Source organism: Schistocerca gregaria, chromosome 4 (genome assembly GCF_023897955.1).
Source record: "Schistocerca gregaria isolate iqSchGreg1 chromosome 4, iqSchGreg1.2, whole genome shotgun sequence".
Lineage (NCBI taxonomy): Eukaryota > Metazoa > Arthropoda > Insecta > Orthoptera > Acrididae > Schistocerca > Schistocerca gregaria.
Window position 1 is genome coordinate 434,891,293 of NC_064923.1, and position 24,160 is coordinate 434,915,452.

At 41.5% G+C, this 24,160-nt stretch overlaps 1 protein-coding gene across 1 annotated transcript in view; it reads right to left on the reverse strand.

Moving 5' to 3' along the window:
- LOC126365770 (golgin subfamily A member 6-like protein 7) overlaps nt 1-24,160 on the reverse strand; it is a 510,481-nt gene that overhangs the window by 45,767 nt on the left and 440,554 nt on the right. The window contains exons 4-8 of the mRNA XM_050008292.1: nt 17,821-17,952; nt 10,623-10,751; nt 5,238-5,300; nt 3,709-4,011; nt 2,564-2,763 (exon numbers count right to left, since the gene is read on the reverse strand). Coding sequence (XP_049864249.1) covers nt 2,564-2,763; nt 3,709-4,011; nt 5,238-5,300; nt 10,623-10,751; nt 17,821-17,952 — 827 coding nt within the window. The remainder of the gene's footprint in view (nt 1-2,563; nt 2,764-3,708; nt 4,012-5,237; nt 5,301-10,622; nt 10,752-17,820; nt 17,953-24,160) is intronic.

The following is a 24,160-nucleotide window of genomic DNA, read 5'->3' on the forward strand; positions in this document are numbered from 1 at the left end:
TGACCTCTGGATTCTTAGAATTATGTGTCTTTACATTTATTCCATAAGGCATTCATGGTAACTAACAAAAGAGAACTTGTGGTGAACAATACTATTCACAAAAATAGAAGTGAAAATATTTTCTTATGGACTTCAACAAGTTACTGACAGACATGAGGCAGAAAACTAGAGTTCTCAGATAATAATGAAATATTAAAAACAAATATGGTACCTTATTATTTCTTCTATAATTCAAGAAAATATTTGGACTAGAGGATGGAAATACCAGGTAACATTAATGTTCATATTAAACAGTTTTCAACTTTTCTAGTATACCGAGTTGATGGCATTCTTTGAAATACATGAAGTCACATAAATGTTTGAGTTTGAAATTTTATATAATGTTGAGTTATGTAAGAAGAGGAGAAATGCTTTGTTCTAAAAGTAACTGCGGAGGCAATTTGTTGTTATGAAACATTACATAATCTTCCTAAAACCTTTGACACATTTTGCTGTTGGCAGAAGCTCGCATGAGCACTGTTTGTTGTTGTTGTATGTGGCACATTTCCTTTTCAATTTAAGTTATTTTCATTTTTTCTCTCGTTTATGTTTTATTGTTGAAATATTATTCTGCAGTACGGGGATGCAGTAATATCCTTTGGTAGAGTATGGGTTCTTACCAGTCAAAATTACAAAAATTTAACTGAAAACTAAAACAATGAAAAATTCCTGGAATTCTAAAAAAATTCCTGGGTTTTTCCTGATTTTCTCCCAGATGAAAAAAATCCCGGGTCTCTCGGTTGTCCCGGGTCGTACACCCCTGGTTAATTGTAACTTGACTACAATGTTAAATAGAAAAAACTTTCCTGATATTCCACAAAATATTGCATATTTGGTCATGAATGAGCTTTTGGCTTCTTAGGTCTCTGTCAGATGGCAGCTACTTCAGTTGTCATTTGACAACAGTCTAAGAAGCTGAAAGTCAGTTGAAATAATTAATAAATGCTTATTCCTAAGTATGTTGAAGGTTTCAAAATATACAGCAAAATGAACCATATCAGTGGATAGAGCATCCCTCTTAAGTTTGATTAATAACATGTGTCATGGCATAGTTGCAAAGTGCATCATTAGAGGGAAAGCATATCGGAACATGGTGTAAAATGGAACAGTGCAGGTTTTTTGCCCTTGACATCCTTAAATGGGAGTCAGTTGTGATGGTTAAGTGATTAATTCATATAAAATATCAGGTAAAAGCTAAATCAGACAAAACAATGCATGGGTGGTACAGTGCATTCAAGTCACTGGTTGCTTGTGAGGTGAGGACAAAACAAGGCAGCTGGGACCATCAGCAGAAAAGGTAGAGTGTGTGTTGGAATAATTCACAAGGAGCTTGGAGAAATCGATGACATGTGGGAGCATAGAAATGCAGATTCAACAGTCAACTGTCTGATGCACTCTTGCATGTAAAACCATGCTGACTGCAGTTGTTATATGAACTGACCACTAGCTTCATTCTGACATCTGCAATTACTTTCTGTGGCACAGAAGTTGGCTTTCAAGAACAACATCATATTTTGTGTGTCTCTAAAGGTGAACTGCCACAACATGCATGTTTGAGGCACAGAATATCCACACAAGATTGTGGAACACATTCATAATTCACCTAAAGTTAAGATCTTGTATGCTTTGTCCCCTTCCACAGTTTATAGGCAGCTTTTATTTAGGGAGAAGACTGTGACTGGTTTCATGTGCCAGGACATGCTGCAGCAATACTTATGCCACGATTTTAGCAAGATATTGCAGACTTCATTTTGTGACAAGATTATATTTCACCATACTTTCTTTCCAGTATTCCTGATTGCCTCAAACCCAAACTGCTTCAGTGTAGGAATGGCAGTGCTTTTCATCATGACTTATTCAGTGGCCACCACAGTCACCTGAATTAACCCATTGAGATTACATTTTATGGCATTATGTCAAAGATGGTGCATCCCTGCCTCCACTGCCACTTAATTTGAAAGAGTTTCAAGGAAGGATAGTTAATGCAGTCATTGATATTCACCATGACATGATGGAATGTGTGTGGCAACAGTTGGACTGTCATATTGACGTTTGCCACATCACTAATGGTGCTCACATTAAGCACCTGTAATGTGTGTTGAAAACAGTTGCTCTATCCACTGACATGCAGTTTTTTTCTGCATGTCCTGTGGATTTCGTGCAGTCATCTTTTGAAAGTGTTTCCTATTTAAGATTATTTCAGAACATATCTACCATGGATTGTGTGTATTGTTTTGTTCTGAAATTGAACAGGAGATACTGAAATTTGTAAGAAAGACAGACAGAAGAGTGATGAATCCTTCTGAGGAAATAAGCCATGTAATATGCTTTCAGAGTGACATTTGGATAAGTTTCTTACTTGTAATTTTCTACGCAGAAGGTGACAAATAATATATTTGTTCAAATGTCACTACAAAATGAATATATTACTCATCTGTTTCCTGAAAAGAATTAAATTAGAGCAATTCATTGAGAAATAATGAATTTGCATATAGATAAGAGAGTGTTTTTGCCAGACACTTACAGTTGGCAGCGTTGTTCAAGGCGGGCACGTTGCTCCATGTGCTCACGAATCAGTGCCAGCTTCTGTATTTCTCCTGTGAGTGCTCCACAGCCCACAGGTTCATCAGTCTGTGAAGCACAGCTAATAGTTTCGGCAGGCCACAGCAAATCTGTCTGTGTGGCTTGTGAGCATGCTGCTGCTGGCACCTCCATCTGCATAACCTAAGCACGGCATCGCATGATCAGTCATTTTAAGTCTGGCTTCCTTATTTTTGTAGTGAAATACAAGTATTCTTAACAACTTTCAGTGCTGCTACAGCAACAAATTTTGCAGCCCAAACACCCATAAATTAAGAAAGGGTGAAATGCTGCACTGTGAATATGCACATGATACTCAATTTCCAACTACAGTAACGGGTAGTCCTTCTACAACCTTTTTAACAGATTGCATATTCGGTAGGTACAAGCTACCATCAGCGAGAACAGCTAAGTGTAAACTTAACTCTGGACATTCTTATACCAAGAAATTTCAAGCCTTTAAGATGTGGACACCATAATGAAACAAATGTATGACATCTTACCCTAAAAGTTTAATAACTGTATCTTGTTCTCCAGAATACATGTGGTGAATCATGCCTGTGACATTATGCACAGCCTTTCTCGAAATTTCAGTGCAAAATAGTCAGACTTACCCTTGAAGATTTTGCTGAGATGACAGTTAAATTATGCAGTGATGATAATTTCAAAACAGAAGTGCATTAAATTCTCATGGTGTTATGGGGTTAGATATGAAAAGTATACTTAAAATGCATAAATAATGAAGCTTTTTTAACAGGTGACATTTACCAACTTCTGAGCAATATATGTTTATTTATTGCCACATCAATTTCTTCATTCAACTAATGTAAGAATAACTAAACTACCTATGACAGGTCAAACAGTAGAGTTTTAAAAATTGGAAATTGTGGCTATAATGACATTATTTTGGGTAAGGGTTGTGGTCTTACATCACCATTACATCACCATTAAGAACAAAAACTCTCAGGATCTACAGGTCAACATGTTCATGTTACATAACTTAATATTACATATAAGCCAACAATGAAAAAAAAACTAATTGAAAATGTGGAACTTTTCCTACAACTTTTATGGAATGTATTTCTATACCTGGCATCTGTGGTAGTTGTGTTTGTTGCGGGCGAGGCGGCGGTGTGGTGAAGCACGAGGAGAAGAGCCAGTATCAAACCCGTCATCAGTATCTACATCATCGTCATCTCCACGGTCATCATCTTGGTCGTTTATTTCAACTTCGTCGCTAAGTCGGTCTTCATCATCGTGGTCGTCAGAATCGAAGATGCCGCTCTCGTGGCTGCTGTCACTAAGCTTAGGGCGCACGGGTGGTGGCGACCTCTGCTCGGCCGTGAAGGGCAGCACGGTTGCCACAATGCGGCTGCCAGGCACAGCTTTGTCCTGTAACATTGATCTGAATGAATAAATACTTTTCCTCATGGCTAATTAACTATAAACTTAGTTTGAGCGCATTCATAAAATTATACATTATGTTTATGATACACTTGGAAACTGAAAAATAATATCTGTTGCTCATTTGTCGGTATACTTCTCCTCGCAGGTCTCTTAGTCCTAAATTTGCAGAGATATGGATTTCAGACAATGTGTTTGTCATACTCTGCAATTAGACTATACTGCAACACTGTTGTAGGCATCCAAGAGTATAGCTTAGAAAAGGACTTACACCTCCAGTGCAACATTTAAGTTTTGGTGATGGATGCAGGAGGTTTCTGTATGGTTGTGTGTGTGAATGTGTGTACTTTTTACTTTTGCTAGAGAAAGATCAAGAGCTCAAAAGCTAGTGTGAATGCTGTTTTCTGTTGCATATTTCTATGTGCTGCACATCAGTCCACTATAAATGAGTGGTTGCCTCTCCATATCTTACATATTATACCAAGATATTAATTATATGACTATGAATGATTGTAGGAAGATCCACAAGTGATTTAATGTTCAGCACTGTGGAGCAGTTTTCTTTAGACACTCCTCATAATGTTGGAACTCTATCTCAGGAGATGCTACTACAGACTATAAAAGTTGCAGATGTAGGGCTGAAGTGGTATTCATACTAACATGAACCACCTTAATTAGCTATACAAAACCACACCATCAAACAAAAAAAAAAAAAAACCAAATTCATAATTTCTGCATTGAGTCAACAGCATGTAACTTTGAACCATTTTAATTAATCCAAGTGCTGTGAATTAATTAACCATGGTTAAAAACCTTTCACTTATTCTCAACCATAAAAAAATTGGTTTTTGATTAAGTCATTGTCACAATGACACCTACAACTGCACGAAAATAAACTCAAAGATATATTTGGCATTGGGAGCAAGTATGACACTCAACTTTCTGTAACAGAATTGTTGCTGTGTAATGTCTCTGACCTTATAGGTGAGACAGTAAATTTTATTAAAAACATAAACCCACAGTAATATGACATCTTATTCATGTAAGCCATGTTTTGAGGGTACTGCTCAGTTTAGAAAATGCTACCTACTTTCTGTTTCAATCATAAGCAAAATCCTGTTAATCTTCAACTAGTTGCAGATATATGATGTTATATTTCTTCCAAATGCATGACAGTGCCATATGTACTACTTACAAATTCTAGACGCACTTACAAGTGTATTGTCTGTTTGTGACCGCATGCACACAGGACCACAGCAGCAGTGATGGGACCCACCCTGCAACATCATCAGCAGTCATTAACAGTCCATCCAACATATAGTTTAAAGATTGTAACTTTACAGAGGAGAAACTCTGCATTTGAGTTGCTATCCAGTAACATAGATTCTACTTTTTCATTATTTTTGTTTCATGAGAGTACATATCTAAGGAAAAGAAATTTTTAAGTTTCTGACAAGCACAGTTAGAAGACTCTTCTGGAAAGCTTTCAATCACTGCCTTCATCAGTAGAAAAAAACACACACCATTCATACACACAAGCAAGCACATCTCATACACGCATGACCGGCAACTCCAGCATCTCGGACTGGAATGCAGCCATGACATGGGAAGCAAGCAGCAATCGGGTAAGGGTGAAGAAGGAGGAGGGATAGTGGTGTATAGGTAGGGATAGAGACATGTATGCTGTCTGGTGGAGTGTCAAGGACTAGAATGTCAACAGGCACAACATCTTGAGGTTGTGGTGCAGGAAGATGGGGAAAAAAGGAGTGAATAAGGAGAGGAGTGAGCAAAGATGGGTGTATGAGTTGGCAGAGGGTGGCAAATAAAAGGGTGGGAGGCGAAAATGGGGAGGAGATGATAGGACAGAGGGGTGGTAACTGTTGGGTGGAGGGTGTGGGGACAGTATATTACTGTAGTTGAGGCTGGGATAACTACAGCAGCGGAGAATGTGTTGTAAGGATAACTCCTATCTGCGTGATTCAGAGAAGCTGGTGTTGGAGGATACCATCCAGATGGCTCAGGAAGTGAAGCAGCCACTGAAATCAAACATGTTACATTCAATTGCACGTTGTGCCACTAGTTGGTCTACTTTGCTCTTGGCCACAATTTGGTGGTGGCCATTCGTCTTCGTGGACAGCTGGCTGATAGCCATACCAATATAAAAAGCTGCACAATAATTTCAGCACAGCTGGTAAATAACATGTGGACATTCCTGTATGGCCACAAAGGAGCGTCTGTTTCATTACCCTGTACCTCCCATGACTGGAACAACTGAACCACATCCTTTGCCAGGGATTTGATTACCTATCATCATTGCGTGAAACGAGAGACACCCTGTCCATGATACTTCCCACCCTCCTAAAGTGGTGTTCCATTGCCCACCCAACCTCCAAAACATCCTAGTCCGTCCCTGTGCCACTCCCAGTCCCAGACCCTTGCTACATATCCCTGTGAAAAACTCAGGTGCAAGATCTGCCCAGTTCACACAGTCAGCATTTCCTCTTCCAATCCTGTCACAGGTTTATCCTATCCCACCAGGGGCTGGGCCACGTGTGAAAGCAGCTGACACTTGAACTTGAGACCTTTGCCTTTCACTGGCAAGTGTTCCACTAACTGAGCTACTCGAGCATGAGTGATGAGCCATCATCACAGCTTCACTTCTGACAGTACATTGTCTCCACCTTCCAAACTTCGGAGAAGCTCACCTGTAAAATTTGCAAGAATAGCACCCCTGGAAGAAAGGATATTACAGACACATGGCTTATCTACTGTCTGGGGGATGTTTCCAGAATGAAATTTTCACTCTACAGTAGAGTATACAGCCAAACACACTGCTGACAGAGGCACCCAAGTATGACTGATGAGCCACCGTCACAGCTTTATCTCAACCAGTACCTCATCTCCTACCTTCCACTTACCCATGAAAGGCAAACATCCTGAGTTTGAGTCTCTGTCTGGCATGCAGTTTGAATCTGCCAGAAAGTTTCATATCAGCACACATTCCACTGCAGAGCGAAAATTTAATTCCAATTTTACGTTATTTGCTTGTTCCATGTGTCATAACTGTGATCTGTTGCTGTGATATGCAACAAGTCAGTTTTACAGGACAAAGAGGAAGGAAGCTCTCCTGCTTCATTGTCTCTTATATCTCTTTTCCCTGACAGATCACATCCAAATAATTAGAAATGTCACCTACAGTGTAAATGCCATAAAAATGTATAAATATTTGTTATCTTGACATTATTAACTTACTAACATCAGAGCAGTTTTTGGTAAATTCCTAGGTGTACAGCATAAAGTTGTGTCTGCATGTTAAGTGGAAAGCACAAATCATAAACATTCAACACTAGCCAAGTATGTGCTCCAAATCACATATGAAAAGAATGAAGTTTCACTCTGCAATGGAGTGTGTTCTGATTTGAAATTTCCTGGCAGATTAAAATTGTGTGCTGGACTGGAACTCGAACCTTGGACTATTACCTGTCACAGGCAACTGCTGTGCTGATTGACGTTTCCAAGTACAACTTATGACTGACCTTAACAGCTTTACATTGGTCAGTACTTGTGGAAGTGAAGTTATGAGAGTGGGCTGTGTGCTGTGCTTGGATAGCTATAGCTCAGCCAGCGAAGATTCCCATGTTCGAGTCCTGATCCAGCAATCAGTTTTAATCTTCCAGGAACTTTCACACAGCAATGTACAGTGTTGAAAGAGAGGTGTAATGAGCACACTTGGCAGCAGTGACACTTAGGGACTTATTCAGATTTAAGATACATTCTTGCCCAGTGAACTAATATTCCCCAAACTGGTTGTATTTGATATGCAAGTTTTTTCTGAGCCCAAGAAGACAGTATTTCAAATGTTCATATAGTTCTTGGTACTGCTCCGCATACAGGTAAACGCACCTATGTGTGAAGCTCTTACTGTCCTCCATTGCAGTGAAAGGTAGTTCACTTACTTTCAATCGGAGAACTCTACGCCAGAGAATCATGTACTGTATATCTACTGTTTGTCCATGATAAGTTAACGATTGGCGTGGTGGCTGTCGGGAACGGCCGTGCCCCCGCATTAGACTGCTGGGGGGACAGGAGCCGTGAAGTCGGCGTCGACTGCTTATAGCAGCGCCAGCAGCACCACCCGTGTTTTGCGATTAATACAAAACCGGAGGCTCCCGGGTTCCATTCCCGGCGGGGTCAGGGATTTTCTCTGCCTCGTGATGACTGGGTGTTGTGTGATGTCCTTAGGTTAGTTAGGTTTAAGTAGTTCTTAGTTCTAGGGGACTGATGACCATAGATGTTAAGTCCCACAGCGCTCAGAGCCAATTGAGCCATTTGAACCAAAACCGGAGGCGGCACTCGAAAAAATATTGCCCGCATAACACTTCCGTCGAATCGGAGACCTTCTAATTTGTTGACATATTTATGGTCGAGAGATTTATCTATAACTTATATATTAGCCGAGCGGTCGCCGGCACGGTAGCTCAGCGTGTTCGGTCGGAGGGTTAGCTGCCCTCTGTAATAAAAAAAACTGAGTGAATGGATCAATAACGAAATTCAATGGGCGTCCGGGGACGTCCGCCACGAACAATTGCAACGAACTATAACGAACAAAATGAGATTTAAGAAAAAAAAGCTCTCTGGGCGCTCCAGTCGTGGCCTGTGCGGCTGGTCCCGGCGGAGGTTCGAGTCCTCCCTCGGGCATGGGTGTGTGTGTTTGTCCTTAGGATAATTTAGGTGAAGTAGTGTGTAAGCTTAGAGACTGATAACCTAAGCAGTTAAGTCCCATAAGATTTCACACACATATGAACATTTTTATAACTTATGTACCGAAAACAATGAAAAATGAAAGTAGATAAATGTGCAACTTCCGACGCTATGAATCGGAAATAAAAAAAAACTGCTTTCACATTGCATTTACTAAACGCAGCACAGCAGTAATGTTCACAACGTGTAATTAACTGTGCTTGAAAGAACTGTCAAAATGATGTTCACTAAAGATAACTGTTTATTTGCCCGTCTTGCAAACACTGTAAGATAGTTATCTAATATTTATTAGATACTCTGTCGAACTTCTTGCTGTGGTACAGCGCGTTATCCATACAATCACAAAATTGAGTGGGATATTAGGAACCACCGCATCTGCACAAGCCTCCCCTCTCCCTCCCGTCGACGTCTGCTAGTTTCGTCAAATTCAAGAAGTTCGCAAGTTAGAGAAAACAGTTTCCTGCACGGAACTTCCTAACAGATTAAAACTGTGTGCCAGATCGGGTTCCCAGGTTGAAGTCCCGGTCCGGCACACAGTTTTAATTTGTCAGGAAGTTTGAAATCAACGCACTGTCCGCTGCAGGGTTAAAATTCGTTCTAGTTTCTTGCGTCTTGCTACAAGTACTTGCCCAATTTGTCTTTTCGTGGAAGTACTTCTCAAACTTGCAGAAGATGTGGGTGTTCAGAAACGATGCGAAAGTATCATTGTCGAAAAGCAGAACGGTACAGAGACAGAGGGGCCGAAACACATGTACCGTTCGAACCCTTAAACACATATAGTTAGCATCACCAGTCAAGGAACTGCGAAATGATTTTACCAACCAATTTGTTTCACCAGAAGGGAAAGCAGAACGGCAGTACAGACGTCTTTAAATTTTAGCTAATTTTTTTAATCTTATCGTAAACATAAATGCATTACATTTGTGATAAAATTAGTAAATACTGCTCGCAAAAATCGAAGAGTAATTAAAAAGGCAGTCTCTTGGTGAGATACCGCGCCGCATTTTTGTTTCCTGCTATCACATACTTGACTATACGATAGACAAGAGATGTTCTAAATTTGCATACGACACCCACTAAGTTTTTAATCTAAGTAAAGTCCTCCGATTTTAGTTAATCGAATAGTGTTTCTTGGTAACATCGATATGTACTCCTCTAATTTCTTTCAATTTTGTAGTTTTGTGTTTCTTCACGATTTTTATTTATTAATAATAATGCAACAACTGTGGCGACTGCTCTGGTTTTTTAGAGTAACTGCACTTCTGTAACAAGTGCTTGCGGTGAGTTCCTGAAGTAAACTTGCCCAATGATTTGAACTAAATTTGAGTAAATTTCTGTTCTAATGTAAACATCCCAGCAACTGCTTACAGAACTTATTTGCTAATGTACGCAAGCCTTTCGTAAGAATCCGCATCAAGGCCCATCTTGACGCTCGGAGACAAATTAATATCTTCAGGTAGCGCCGATTTCCTCCGATTCTGGCAACACTAGCGAAATCGACAAATTATCGTGGCCAAACCATATGGTGGCCTCTACACTTTCACAGCCAGTAACTTTACGTACAGCGACGTCTATGAGTCAAGTGCGACCTGATAAATATTTCCACTTTTGAAAAACCATTTATGCATGATACTGGATAATTCACGACACTACTTTTCAGTCGAAACAAGTTCAACATAATAGAAAGCAAACCATGCTGGCTGCAAATTCAAATTTTCTCAGAACTTCGAATATCTTAATTAACATATTAAAATGTCGTTGCAGTGACAAACATATTTTAAATTTTTAATGCTTTCTTAAATTAAGACATTTTTAAGGTCAATGTATGATGCACATACCGTATCAGAGTGTTCCATCTCTAGTAAACGAAACTCTAGGAGCTCATTCAGCTCACGCAACTCAGCTACTTCGTCCTCCAATCGTTGTACACGCTCCTCGCTATTGTCGCCGGCACCATCCTCATTCACCTGCAATATAAACACATCAATATTCGGATAAATGTTTCTTTCATTCTATTGATTTCTCAGGCCTTAAAAAATGGCACTCATATGTGTAATTTACATACAGTGGATGATTTTAATCACTGCATCTTAAGTGCAGTAATCTGTTTCGTGTACTTATGAATGATTAGAGAAATAAAAAGAATAAAAAGAGAGCAATTGTGCACCGGCGCACAGTGTATCTGACACAAAATGTGGTAAATATAGACACACTTCCGGTCACAATGAGTTTTGGTGCATACAGCCCACATATTCTAAACCAAACAACAATCATAAAGGCACTAAATATTACATTTGCACACAAAATTCGATAAAGTAACTATTTTTAACGAAAATTTTGATTACAAATCAATAGGACGTGTGAGAACTAACATTGCTTCTTGGAAGACAAAGTAGACACCAAAAGTAGGAAATCTCGATCTTCTCTTTTCTTATCAGGCAAATTTTAACAGTGAAAGTCTTTCCTTCCAAATGCATCTGGAATGGCTAAATCACGTTTATTTACGCCACCAGCATTATGTAATTATGGTAACTTTGACTCGACAGAGCTTAGCCAGTATATGAGACGGAGTGTGTGGGAAGTGAGTGAGGCAACTCATGATAGTTTCGTTATGAATGGCGAAATAGATTTGAGATTTCACAAGTGATTTTCGGTACGCTTGCTACTAGTCGGTATCCATGACATGTACTGTCTTTCTTCAAACTGCTATCTTTCCTGAATTGGGAGGGATCAGTGCCCCAACCCATTCCTTCCCCCCTCGATTGCTGGATATGCTCACATACCTCACTGTTGAGAGTATCCCAAACTCACTGAAGTATTGTTGCAAAATTTCAAACTAATGTCATCATTTACTGCCTTAATATGATTACTTGGCATTCATTTTGGAATTTCCTGCTAGGTACTGTAGAGCTGTGTATTCCATTTCTTTGGTTGATAGCCACCTAAGTTTCATCACCTTCGAGGTTCTGTGTACCTCTTTTTAAGTGATTTGTCCATATCATTTTACGAAAGGTCGATTTAGCCCATACGAAAATATAACAGAAATGCTCAGAGAACTTAAATGGAAATTCTTGGAAGAAGACATACTTCATGAGAACACTGAAGCGTTTGTCTGCGCAAACCAAGTTGACTCTCGGCGCGGTGGCTGATGGGAGCGAGCGTAAATGGGGAATTGCTTTTTGGTTGCTCCTATCAGCAATCGCACCGACTGCCAACTTGGTTTCGAGGATAGTAGAGAACTGGTGTTTGAAGATGACTGTATGATCGTTATGCTTCCTTTAACTTTTATCTCGCATAGGGATCATGAAAACGCATAAGAGTTTAGCGCACATACAGAGGCATATATGCAGTCATTTTTCCCTCGCTCGCGGCTCAAATCGAATAGGGAAGAAAATTGATGATATTGGTACGATGTACTCTTCGCCATGCATTCTACAGTGATGTAGATGTAGACGTATTAAATGTGCTACATGGTTCTGGCAAAGCAAAGGAAGCACTTTACCATTCACATTCAAGAGTGCTTCACTTGATGTAAATGAAGCGTATGATACTACGAAGCTCGTAGCGAGAGCGGATTTCCGCCAGTTACTGTATGTGACTGGTGAAAGGGAAGTCACGGGAGAAAGAAGGTACTAATCAACATTTGGCGAGCTAATATCAACTGAAATATGACGATGGAAAGTAAATGGAAATAATACTTTCACTGACTTCCATTTAATGATGAACCAGGGGGCGACTGTAAAGTGAACGAGATAAAGCACCGCAAAACTAGCGAGGAAAATAAAGATTGCAGTACAGCTGCTGTAATTCTACTGCCGCCCTTTCCAGCCAAAGTCACAACTCTCCGCCTCACACAATCTTTCCATTTTCCCTCGCCTCCGTGCCTGCTTCCTAAGTTCCACGGAGATCCAAAAGTCATGCTCATCATGCCAGTGCCATCATGGAGCGGAGTGTGGAGGGTGAAAATTGCAGAGGGGTAGATTTCTGCATAAAAACTAACAATGCAGAACTCTCTAAATAAAAGCAAATTAAAATTGCATTGCAGCTACTGGAATTGTATTCTTATAAAATCTCGTATTTCGACTTAGGTCATGCTGCAAGCCCTACTTAAAAAAGTTACTGGTTACATTTTGATTGTACTTCAAAATCCTCTCAAAAGTGTTAAAAATAATCAACTTTTTTTTTTACAAAACATATTTTACATTCATCTCTTTTATATACGGCACTTATAACTCTTTTAAATTTGTGTAACCTTTGGTGGAATAGAGCGGTTTTTGTCCATTATCAGCCCACGCTTTCGTGGGAAGTTGAAATAACAATAAAGAAAAGGAATGAGGAAAATTATTCAGGCGATGATTAGGCGGAAATAACAAATCCACTGACCTAAGCGACATTAATAAACGGCAAAATGCTCTGGGTACGAGCATCTCGGAAACGTCGAAGTTGGTCAGCTGCTGGCATGCTACTGTCGCGAGCATCGACGTAATGTGGCTGAAGGAGGGGTAAATCACGAGTAGAGAGGCAGGTACTGAACGTCCGCGCCTCATCAAAGAACGTGGGGGACCGAGGCTTGTCGACTCTAAAGCAGGGTAGGCGGCGATCTGTTACACAGGACGACGGAATACAGTGTTGATCCAGGCACGAGCGTTTCGCAGCACTCCGTTCAGCGCACATTGTTGAAAATGGGACTCTGCAGCAGGCGACACTAAGGTGTTCCCATGTTGACCCAACGACATCGTCGATTATGACTGCTGTGGGTAGGGGATCATCGACATTGGACTGTTGATCAGTGGATACGTGTCACCCGGTCTGGTGACATCAGCTCGACAGTTATGTCTGGATCAGTGAGCTCAACACTAAGCTGTAGAGACTATTCCGCAAAGCTAAACCGTTACGCAGCACTACACAGCCCCCATGACAGGTCTGGATAAGATGTCAAATCGTTCATCTAAACAGGAGAAATGAAATTACTGTTTATAGATATACGTGACCCTATCTAGGTTTATTTTATACTTTAGGGAAAGAATCATTCGAAACATGAGAAATAAAATTACTTTTTATTGATACTACGTGGTGCTGTTTAGGTTTAGCTTGTAGTTCAATGAAAGATTCACTAGAAAGTAGCAAACACATGCAGTACTAAAAACTCCGAATGCCACTCGCCAATGCAGCGTATCTGTCGAACATCGTCACGTCTTTGAGTAGTCTCTCCAGTTTGGTATTGAGCTCACTGGTCTGGATACGCCATCATCCAGACGAATCGTTGCTCGAAACATGTACTGGCGCAGGCCGATGTGGGCGGTATTATGCTAGGAGGGATATTCACCCGGGCATCCATGATAGCTGTGGATAACGCGAACATTACTGCGGACCACTTCCATCCCTTCGTGCTTGCTGTCTTCATCGAGGGGGATGGGTTCTTCCAGCAGGATAACTGTCTTTGTCAGAAGCCCATAATCGTGCTCCTGTGGTTTGAGAAGCATGATAGTGAATTTACATTGATGTATTGGCCACGAAATTCGTCTGATTTGAACCAGATGGATCACAATCGGGACGCTATCGGGTGCTATCTCAGCGGCCACAAAGCACCGGCCAGTAATTTACGGGAACTACGTGAGCTGTGCTCAGTCATCTGGTGCCACATACCTCTGCAAACCTACTAAGGGCTCGACTAATCCATTCCACGACAATCTCTGCCGTACTGCGTTTCGAAGTTGGAACAACATGCTACATTACAGGCCATTGAAATTGCTACACCAAGAAGAAATGCAGATGATAAACGGGTATTCATTGGACAAATATATTATACTAGAACTGACATGTGATTACATTTACACCCAGAACAACAACCTCTGCCGTAATAACGGCCTTAATACGCCTGGGCATTGAATCAAACAGAGCTTGGATGGCGTGTACAGGTACAGCTGCCCATGCAGCTTCAACACGATACCACAGTTCATGAAGAGTAGTGACTGGCGTATTGTGACGAGCCAGTTGCTCGGCCACCATTGACCACACGTTTTAAATTGGTGAGAGGTCTGGAGAGTGTACGGGCCAGGGCAGCAGTCGAACATTTTCTGTATTCAGAAAGGCCCGTACGGGACCTGCAACATGCGGCCGTGCATTATCCTGCTGAAATGTAGGGTTTCGCAGGGATCGAATGAAGGGTAGAACCACGGGTCGTAACACATGTGAAATGTAAAGTCCGCTGTTCAAAGTGCCGTCAATGCGAACAAGAGGTGACCGAGACGTGTAACCAATGGCACACATACCATCACGCCGGGTGATATGCCAGGATGGCAATGACGAATACATGCTTCCAATGTGCGTTCACCGCGATGTCGCCAAACACGGATGCGACCATCATGATGGTGTAAACTGAACCTGGATTCATCCGAAAAGATGACGTTTTGCCATTCGTGCACCCAGGTTCGTCGTTCGTCGCAGGCGCTCCTGTCTGTGATGCAGGGTCAAGGGTAACCGCAGCCATGGTCTCCTAGCTGATAGTCCATGCTCCTGCAAACGTCGTCGAACTGTTCGTGCAGATGGTTGTTGTCTTGCAAACGTCCCCATCTGTTGACTCAGGGATCGAGACGTGGCTGCACGATCCGTTACAGACCATGAGGATAAGAAGCCTGTCATCTCGACTGCTAGTGATACGAAGCCGTCGGGATTCAGCACGGCGTTCCGTATTTACCGTCCTGAAGCCCCGATTCCATATTCTGCTAACAGTCATTGGATCTCGACCAACGCGAGCAGCAATGTCGCGATACGATGAACAGCAATCGCGATAGATTACAATCCGACCTTTATCAAAGTCGGAAACGTGATGGTGTGCATTTCTCCTCCTTACACGAGGCATCACAACAACGTTTCATCAAGCAACGCCAGTCAATTGCTGTTGTGTATGAGAAATCGGTTGGAAAGTTTCCTCATGTCAGCACTTTGTAGGTGTCGCCACCGGTGCCAACCTTGTGTAAATGCTCTGAAAAACTAATAATTTACTAATCACAGCATCTTCTTCCTGTCGCTTAAATTTCGCGTCTGTAACACATCATCTTCGTGGTGTAGCAATTTTAATGGCCAGTAGGGTATTTACATAGGGGGCTTATAATGTTTTGGGTTATCATGTAGATCACCATAGCACCAACTAGCACTCCAGTATATGTGGAAGTTGAGAGCTGCCACATTATGACTCTGGAGGTTAACTTTTGTGCCCAGATGAAAGCTATTTGTAGTAATGAATTTCTAGAAAGCGCGTCATTTATGACGGCGGCCGAGTTTAGGTTCGTTCTGCGCGTCTGACGTCACAAAACACAGTCAGCCAATGAACAGAGAACGACGTTGCCAGATCTCGACTGCAGAGCAGAGTACGGACGAGTGTCTTGAGTTTTAGAAACGTTCAGTCATAAATAAAGTAACTGAACGAAAGCAGTGTTTTGAGAGCAGACTTTCTTTTATAGAAAGTTCGAAAAAAGCATTCTTTATACCATTTGCTTCATATTCTATTAATTAATGAAACCAATCAAGCAATAAGCCTCCTAATTCAGGCGATAGCAAGGAAAAATATTTGTGTCATTCTCACTAACCGCTTTTTCGCATTAAAGAACAGCAGTAATTGTTTATTTCCTATTGTACTTCGACGAAACGTCAGAAATTCATTGTCATACCACCAGTGTTTGTCGGTACTTTGCATAATATTTTGAAGTCCTCTGGGAGAGGAATTAATCGACGAGCTGTGATAGCGCAATTGTTAAAGTGTGTGACTGCTAAGTGGAAGGTTCTGAGTTCAAACCTTGTTTGGTGCTTAATATTTTCTTAATTTGAAAATGAAATCAAAGTGTATTACTTCATGAATTTTATTCGTTTGATCGTTTGAATGTAATTTTTTGAAATTTCTTGTGGTAACTAAAATCGACCATAAGGAAAGTATACACTATGGACCTCTGCAAACTACAAAATTTCGTGCAATGGTTTACTACATCTAATGCTGCACAATAACTGCATTGAACTTCGAAACAAAATTAAGTCATTTATGGGGGGAAAGTATCAGTCAAGTAGATGTGTAAAAATCAAATTTTTGGGCCAAATAGTTTTTGTGGAATCTAATGATAAGTGTGTCAAAGCAGTCGGAACACCATGTGTCTGCAGAGGCGAACAGTGCAATGATGACAAAATCGCGCACAGCGCCGAATGCGGGGAGCACGTCTCTGTAGCAGCGAAAGGGTTAATGCGGCCGTGGTGGCTTTACTTCATAAACTGCGCGCTCCCCCCTAAACGTTAGTTTGCGAACTATACTATACTATGGCGCTGCTTCTCTCGGCGTGAACAACTGGCAACACAGCAATCTCCCACGTCTGTGCGGGCATGCGCGAGCCGCCAAGATAAAAGAATTCAACTATAACAACAAATCTTTGGTTAGAGGCTTCTTACAGTATTTCATCCTAACCTAGCGGTGGACGTATTAATAACATATGCTTCTCCTCCTTCTCCCCCGTCCAAAAAGGCCACGGAAGGCGCAAAGGTACCGACCGACCGCCGTGCCATCCTCACAGATGAGCCTCACTGGATGCGGTTATTGAGCGGCATGTAGTCAACACACTGCTCTCCTGGCCACTGTCAATTTTCGTGACCGAAGCCGTTACTTTTCAATCACAGAGCTCCTGAATTGGCCACACAAATGCTGAGTGCTCCCTGCTTGCCAACAGCGCTCGGCACACCCGGACGGTCACCCATACGATTTCTAGCCAAGCCCGACAGAGCTTAACTCGATGATCGAATTGGTATCGGTGTTACCACCGTGGCAAGGCCGTCGGTCTTCATAACATATGGTAACACAAATTTCTGTAAACAGAATGCTTTCTCAGGATCTGATGCCGTTATTTTTGTAGCCAACGCCAACTCCAACGACCAAATGGCAGAAATTACAAGCACTGAATGGAAGCTACAAGCTTCGAGCTGACCCATTTCTGAAACATTTTTAATACATTACTCTCGCACAGTGTAACGCATGCAGAGGTGGCAGACTGGGCTGACCTGTGGTCCGAGGCGCGGCCAGCACAGCTTGTCGGGAGCGGCGGCTGCTTCTTCCTCCGGCTGCTGCTGCTGCTGCTGCTGCGGCAGTGACTGGGGCTCGTCCTCCTCAGCCACTGGCTCCAGCTCCATAAACTGCGAACAAGGGGCAACACACCTCACCTCACCTGCACTTGCTAACTGCGACACAAAATATTAATAATAATGTGGGGGAATAGCTACGCTCCTTGTATTTGAATATCATTTACAGACGAGAACTTTTTTTTTCCCTAGGTCCGATCGGCCGCGAAATTAAACCACAGGAAAATCCAATGAAGGTTTGAGCAGATGAGTTGCGCAGTGCCTCTAGTAAGCCCGTCGGTTGTGTCACGTCACAATGTTTATAGTTCTGATTGCACAGAGGCATAGGATCTCCTGTCAAGTTCTCTACCATGAGAGGTTCCGCCTGATTTCATGCATCCCACAGAACATAGCTGTCATGCGTGACTGCAAAATGCGGCAATGGTGCAAGAACCTCCAAAGGAAGACTGTGTTTAACGTCTCGTCGACATCGAGTTCATTTGAGATGGAGCACAAGCTCGGATTGTGTCAAGGATGGGGAACGAAATCGGCCGTGTTCTTTCCGAGGAACCACCCCATCATTTGCATAGATCGATTAAGGGAAATAATGGACAACCTAAATCTGGATGGCCGCACGCGGGTTTGAGCCATCGTCCCCCGGAATGCAAGAACTTTCAATCATGACGTATAAATGCGTGATGCAGGCGCTCGACAGGCGGGTCAAGAACATTTTTCCACTCAGGCGACATATCGTTTGTCGCCCCATCCCCTTCTCCTTTTTTCCCTCGAGCAGTTTCACCTGTTGTTCAAATGGTTCAAATGGCTCTGAGCACTATGGGACTCAACTGCTGTGGTCATTAGTCCCCCAGAACTTAGAACTACTTAAACCTAGCTAACCTAAGGACATCACACACATCCACGCCCGAGGCAGGATTCGAACCTGCGACCGTAGCAGTCGCATGGTTCCGGACTGCGCGCCTAGAACCACCTGTTGTTAGGTTTTGCTACTGATTCTGATACTTCTATAGAAATCTTGCATTTGTTGCACCTCTGGGGCTCCTTTCGGCTTGGGCCTTGTGTCGCTTGGGTCTTAAATCTTCCTGGCGGACACAGAAGAAAGCGAGTGTCAATCGAAGAGCCTGCTCAACGAATGAATCAGGCGATTCGAGATAATTGTCTACGAAGGGCAATTCAGAACAAGCGAAAAGGAATGTCATCGGGCACTACCCTTCTTTTTACAACATTACAGCTGCAACAAATGGAGAATATTTCATCATATACCATACAACCCGGACATGGCTCCCTCTGATTTTCATCTCTTTGCTCGCATGAACCGCTGGCTATGAGAACTGTATTTTGGCACAGACAAAGAACTGCAGACCAGCGTAGAGAATTGGTGGAAAGCACAGGCGGCTGCCTTCCATGACGAGGTTGTTAGAACGCTGGTACCACGCTACGACAAATTACTAAGTCGAAGCAGTGACTACGTAGAGATGTGGCTGGAAGGTGTAGCTAAATGTTGCAAATAAAACATTTTTTATTTTGACAGTGGTTTCCATTCCGCGACCAGTCGGACCTTTAAAATAAAAACCAGCTCTCTTATAGTGAAAATACATCTCATCGGATTCCCGCCTCTCCTTACTCACACACTGAACACCTCCGTAGATTCTACACTTCCCGCAACCTCGACTACAGCAACCATATTGTCTCCTCTCTAATTTCCAATACTTTTACGCTGTTGCACCTGAACCGACATGTTGCATCAACTTTAAGCCCACAGACTCCTCAGATTCTGTCTCAAGGAAGCTTCAACCTTTTCCCTCCCCCAGACAACGAAATCCACCCTCATATTTATCTTGCATATTTTGTTATTAATTAAAAACAAACCAAGTTAAAGACATACTTTTCATTAAAATTGAAGACATAAGTGCAATAACCGAACAAGTCACGTTTATAAATTTCTAGTTGACACGAAAAAGTGTCCACAAACTGGGAAAAAGATTTTAATCGGTCGTTTCTTCGCCTAACCTTTATTTAGGCCAATAGTACATTGCAATACCTTATTACATGATTAAAGAAATATTTATTATGGTATTTACTGATTTTTTTTTTTAAAAATGTTGTCTCTCTCTTGCACCAAAGAACTGTTTTTTATGAATATGCTGTCAAATGAATTAACAAATAAATAAAGAAATAACAAATATTAGCACTTTACAGATTACTGAATATTAAGAGCATTCTGATAATTACAAAAGAAGAATATCCTAATAAACGTCAGTGGAATGTTAATAAATTCATTATGCTTTCCTTTTCATCCAAACCAGTACTGCGGTCACAGAGTAAAAAGCTGTGATTTGGGTTAGGAAATGCACATTTATCTTGAAAGATCCTTTGAAGATTTTTGTTTTACGCACTGCAGTTGTTAGTAATTATATGTAAATGTTTCACGTTTTTGTCAAGTCAATGAAATCGTGCAGACGGTTTATCATTTCACTTGATCCTTTCCTCTCATGTCTCACCATACAGCTAGAAATAACGTTTACCGGATCTGGAAATTGCTTATAAGTTGCTAGGTTATATCAACTCAACAAAAGAGGGTTGGCCGTTGTGGCCGAGCGGTTCTAGGCGGTTCAGTCCTGAAGCGGTCACAGGTTCGAATTCTGCCTCGGGCACGGATGTGTGTGCTGTCCTTAGGTTAGTTAGGTTTAAGTAGTTCTAAATCTAGGGGACTGATGACCTCAGATGTCCCATAGTGCTCAGAGCCATTTGAACAAAAGAGGTAAATATCTTTTGTTTAAGCTTCACGTTGTGCACACAGAAATGTCACTGCGGAAATACCTTCATCTTGTACTGCTCGTTTCACATGCCGTTATTTGACTACTGTTTTGTGCAATCACTACTCAAATTCCGAAAATATCTCGTTCTAGCTCCAGATACCTGACGTCCTCAAGCTCATTCTCTGTGTTATTCCGAACTGGACCCATGAGCAAGTCTAATTCCTGTACCAAACGATGGAGCAGTTTTGAAACTGTGCAATGGTAGTAAAGCCTCATTTTCGGCCAAAAGTCGACATATCTGGTTACTGCGCCAGTGCCTTCAATTGCCAATCAATTTATCTTAAAACATTCGTAAATGTTTCGCCTTTTAATTACATTGTTACGACTATATGCATTTTTAGATCTATTGGCCAACGGGTGGGCTGTTTGAACCGCAGACAGCATTCCCACACCCTCCTCCTGCCCATGCAGGGCAAAGAGGAAGGAATAAGAGGAACATAAGTTTTTCCAATGAAGAGTGTCTTGTGCACTAACAATCAACGTATGCATAGAAAGGTACATTATAGTGAGTGAATGAGTTTAAACGGGACACAATAATCGGTCTTTGAGGGATGTGCTTGTCACAATAGGTTTCAATTTCTTCTTTTCATCATTACGGTTACGATAATGACAACAACAACAACAACAACTTAAACAACTAAGTTTCGACACTAGATACAGGTACTCATAGTTATCGACACGAGACAGATACACATGAGGCACTTGATAAATAAACTGCTCCAACGGCACAATACAATTTGGCACTTATGTTATCTTTTCTTCTGGAGTACTGTAATTATTATTCTGTTTGAAGTGTAATGAATTATTTACAACAAACTTCATGAGGGAATCTAAATAGTATGAGGCAGTAGTCAATATGCCTATCTACTTAACAGATGTGTACAAGATGATCGTGGGTGAGCAGCACATATCATCCGAGCAGCACATTTTTGAGCAATGAAAACCTTCTTTCTTAAAGATGAATTACCCCAGAGCATTATTCCATACGCAATTGTTGAATGAAAATACCCAAAATAAGTTAGTAACTGATTTGCTCTCCCCAAGATAGGCAACGATTCAAAGCCCAAATGTGTCTGAAATGAGTTGTTTTGGGGATCCAAAAAGTTTCCCAGTTTAAATTCTTGGTATATATGTAATTATCAGCCTTGATATTTTTTCCTTGTCATGTGTTACATTTATCTTTGATTTGGTGCTTCTGGGTGACGTTTTGAAATTGTGAGTGCGACTATTTGCAAGAAATTTCTCAATAATACTGTTCAGAACATTATTTATCATTTCTTCTATTGCTGTACATAAGTAGACTGATTACGATACTACACTGAAGCTCCAAAGAAAGTCGCATAGGTATGCTTTCAAATACAGGGATATATAAACAGGCAGAATAAGGCGCTACGGTCGGAAAAGCCTATATAAGACAACAAGTGTCTGGCGCAATTATTAGATCGGTTACTGCTCCTACAATAGCAGGTTATCAAGACTTAAATGAGTTTGAATGTGGTGTTATAGCGGCGCACCAGCGATGGAACACAGCATCTCCGAGGTAGAGGTGAAGTGGAGATTTTCTGTACGACCATTTCACGAGTGTACCGCGAATATCAGGAACCCGGTAAAACATCAGATCTTAGACATCGCTGCGGCCGAAAAAAGATGCTGCAAGAAAGGGACCAACGACGACTGAAGAGAATATTTCAATACGACAGAAGTGAAACCCTTACGCAAATTGCCGCAGATTTCAATGCTGGGCCATCAAGAAGTGCCAGCGTGCGAACTATTCCACGAAACATCATCGGTATCGGCTTTCGGAGGCGAAGGCCTACTCGTGTACCCTTGATGACTGCATGACACAAGCTTTACGCCCCGCCTGGGCTCGTTAGCACCAACATTGCACTGTTGAGGACTCGAAACATGTTGCCTGATCGGACGAGTCTCGTTTCAAATTGTATCGAGCGGATGGACGTGTACGGCTAAGGAGACAACCTCATGAATACATGGGCCCTGTATGTCAGCAGGGGACTGTTCAAGCTGGCGGAGGCTCTGTAATGGTGTGACGTATGTACAGTTGGAGTGATATACGTCTAGACAGGTGACACGTACGTAAGCATCCTGTTCACTGGGAGGTCTACTTTATTGTAGTGTTCATACCGGGTTCTCCAGAAAATCCGTTATCGAATCGCGATTTATCAAAAAGTGTCAGCGAAAGCCATTCACAGCGGGAAAAAACAGTGGACATATACTTTCAATAACAGCCTATCAGACATATCAGAAATTATAAACATGCTATAACTTGAGAGCATACCAGCCTTTTACAACTTTAGCACAAAAGCAGACGAAAAGCGTATGGAGCAAGCAGAGCAGCGGATAACAGAAGCTGCCAAAGAGGCCGGAAGGAGCACCGTGGCGATAAAGAAGATGTAGGATTACCTCTGTTTCAGTCTTCAAGAATAGCTTATAGTCCAGGAATCGCTTACTAGAGATATGTTCAACTTAACTGCAAAAAACTTTATCCAAAACTTTAAACGCATTTGGCTCCAAACAGTATTTTTCAAATGGCGGAATGTGATGCTCGTGGTCTAAACTGAATTCTTTATGAGAGTACGCAGCCGCTTTGCGATATCTTCAAAAGTCAATTTTCGGAACACACTTCTGTCTCGATTTTATGGGCAAAGAAAATTACATTTGATTGATGTCACCATTTTGTTAGTACTTAATTCTTTCAGAGATCCTATGTATGCTGATAAAAAATGTATTGAAAATGACTTATACAAAATTATTTTGGTATAGGTCCAGTAGGAGGGCTTTGGGAATACCCGACGATGATCAATGTTCCTGCTGCAAGTGTTCCTTTACCTGGTGTGGGGATTATAGGGAGCGTAAACACAAAAGTGTAAGGAATAAAATTATATCATCAGATTCAGCATTATTTTTTATTTTACTTAAAAACAAGGTCACGAAAATCACGTAAGTTTTATGCGTTCAAAAAGGGCTACCCTATTAACTACGTGTAGCTTCCGAGAACTCTCTACGCCTTCTTGTTAGGCAACATAAACTTCTTATTTGTACAGCGGGCTTGCCTAGATGCCGTGCGCCCTTGGGTTTCAGCCTGCAGTGCTGCTTTCAACTCTTTTTACTGTTGCCGTGTGAGGGGACACAGCACCCAAAAGTCACAACTCACATTCGTAAGAAAAACAACCAATCAGTTTTTATTTAGGCTTTCTGTGGCAGAAAATGTAACGTACAAGTGCTTGTAGGTTTTCAGGTAGGCAATGAACGCTTTATACTTCTCAGAAATACACACGGTGTATAAAAAAAGTCTCATATATTCCTATTGGAGGTAATATTGGCCAAAGCTAGAAGAAAAGTTTCTGTAACTATATTTACTGAATCAATCCCTTTTCTAAAAACAGTTTCGTTAATTTTATTTTCTTTAATTTAGGTTTTTCGGGAAT